This window comes from Argentina anserina, chromosome 2, assembly GCF_933775445.1.
Source record: "Argentina anserina chromosome 2, drPotAnse1.1, whole genome shotgun sequence".
Classification (NCBI taxonomy): domain Eukaryota; kingdom Viridiplantae; phylum Streptophyta; class Magnoliopsida; order Rosales; family Rosaceae; genus Argentina; species Argentina anserina.
Window position 1 is genome coordinate 14,172,283 of NC_065873.1, and position 2,438 is coordinate 14,174,720.

General features: G+C 40.9%; 1 protein-coding gene across 1 annotated transcript; it reads right to left on the bottom strand.

Moving 5' to 3' along the window:
- Positions 1-503: 503 nt before the first annotated feature.
- Positions 504-2,016, bottom strand: LOC126784716 (pentatricopeptide repeat-containing protein At3g21470). Its single transcript, XM_050510205.1, is given in 1 exon segment — positions 504-2,016. A coding segment is annotated over 1 exon segment (1,320 nt). The 5' UTR covers positions 1,852-2,016; the 3' UTR covers positions 504-531.
- Positions 2,017-2,438: the final 422 nt, after the last annotated feature.

Genomic DNA, 2,438 nt, shown 5'->3' on the forward strand with positions numbered 1-2,438 from the left:
ATCTCTACTGCATTTTTTTTTTCTTATTCCTCTTCTCATTCTCATCAAAGACTGCATCTCTGCTCACCACAATTTTTTTTGAAACATGGTCATATTATGCTTTTGATTCATCACTTAAACCCGAAAACCACATACTTGAAACATTTGCCATCCAACTTAGTCCTTTTTGTTCCAAAATATGAACATAGTCGTTACATCCAGAACAGTTGAAAATATTGTCCTTTCAGAAACTCAAAAAGATTTGCTTTCAATCCACTGTTGGCTTGAGCCCACTTCATGCCTCCTCAGGAGTCATGTCTTTGAAAACAAGCTTGGACTTTGGGTTATGCGCCGCAGGGCATAAATGCATTGTGAACATGTGTCTTTTGAAAGCCTTCATCTACCAAGTGCATTCTTGTTCTTTCAGCTTTCTCCCATCTATCAGAAGTGGTACATATATTAGACAGAAGCACATAATGTGAATTATTGCCTGTCGGAATGCGCCGCAGGGCATAAATGCATTGTGAACATGTGTCTTTTGAAAGCCTTCATCTACCAAGTGCATTCTTGTTCTTTCAGCTTTCTCCCATCTATCAGAAGTGGTACATATATTAGACAGAAGCACATAATGTGAATTATTGCCTGTCGGAATGTTTGAATTAGGGTGCTAATATGTTTTGCTATCACTTCTGTCAATTCCATATCCATATAAACCCGGCAAGCGCCAAGCATAGCTCCCCAAACCATGTCATTGGGTTTCATGGGCATACATTTGACTAAAGTGTAAGCCTCTCTTAACCTGCCAGCCCATCCCAAAAGGTCAACTAAGCACCCATACTGCTTAATTCCGGCTCCCAAACCATATTTCTTCTGCATCTTGGAGAAAACTTCCATGCCTTCATCTACTAAACCTCCATGCACACAAGCTGATAGAACATAAAGAAACGTTATCTCATCAGGCTTTTCTTTGGAGTCCTCCATTCTGCTGAATAATTTAAGAGCTTCCTTGCACTGTCCATGAATAGCCAAGCTCGAAATCATAGCATTCCAACAAGTAGTGTTCCTCTCATTCATCTCCTCAAAGATCAGCCTCGCATTGATCAAGTCACCACATTTTGCATACATGTCTACAAGTGCATTGAGAACAATGAGAATCAGCTTTATCCTTTTATGACTTAACATGTTATGTATAACCTTGCTACCATCTAATAGCCCAGACTGAGCACATGCAGATAAGACACTCACAACACTAAATTCATCCGGCTCAAAGCCTTCGGCTTGCATGTTTTCAAATGCTATCAGAGCTTCCTCGCAAAATCCATTTTACACGTATCCAGATATCATTGAATTCCAATTCACCAAGTTCCGAACTGGGATTCTATCAAAGATGTGCTTAGCCTCCTCAACATTACCTATCTTGCAATATCTCGAAATCATTGATGACCAAACAAAGAAATTGCGCTGGGGCATTGCCTCAAAAACTTCCCTTGCCATCTCCATATGCCCGTTGTTACAATATCCCTCAACCATCACAGTCCACGTAACCACATTCTACAGCACTAGTGGAACCTAATCAAAGATCCGCCTAGCACTAACAGTATCTCCAGTCCTCGCAAACCCCATGATCATCTCACCCCAAGTCACATACGTCTGCACTGACATCTTCTCAAACAAATACAATGCAGATGTTGCATCCCCATTTCTCCAGTACCCACCAATCATGGCATTCCAACTTACCACATTTCTCTCAGGCATACAATCAAACTCTTTCCGAGACTCAAAAATGTCCCCACATTTTGCATACATGTCAACCAATGAGGTGCCAATGGATACGTCACAAATCACACCAGACTTGATACACTCTGCGTGCATCGATTTCCCAGGATTTATCGACGAAAGAGAAGCACAAGCCTTGAGTATCAAGGGCAGTACACCCCATCTGTAAACACCTTGGCGACAAACTTGGGTGTAGGCTAGTAGTGCTTGTCCAGGTGATCCTTCATAGAGGCAATTCCGATTAACCTCAGGCAGAGCCAGGATTCCGAAACCACAATTTCAAAGAAAATTCCAAGACTGTCTCCAACAATAACAAAAGAACAAAAAAGTAAGCAAGCCATCACACATTGGCTTCACATTTCCTAATTCAAAGACAATAGACACAGTGAACCCAATCCTCAATCTTGTACATAATTACAACATTATACAAGTTTGTCAAAACATGAGTAGTCGGAATAAGTCAGATTTTGTTGTCTTGTGCAGTCAGAGATGAATCCGAATTACTTAAATAGAGAGATGAAAAGAAACATAGAGAAACCCAAGTACCCAAACTCGAGAGATACAAGGAATTCGAGAAAGTAAGGAGTTATCGTAGAATACGGATGTTACCTTTGTCGAAATGAGACTTGAGAGAGGAACTGAGATTTCTTCAAATTCGACCAAACCGCGTTTGGAGCGGTGAG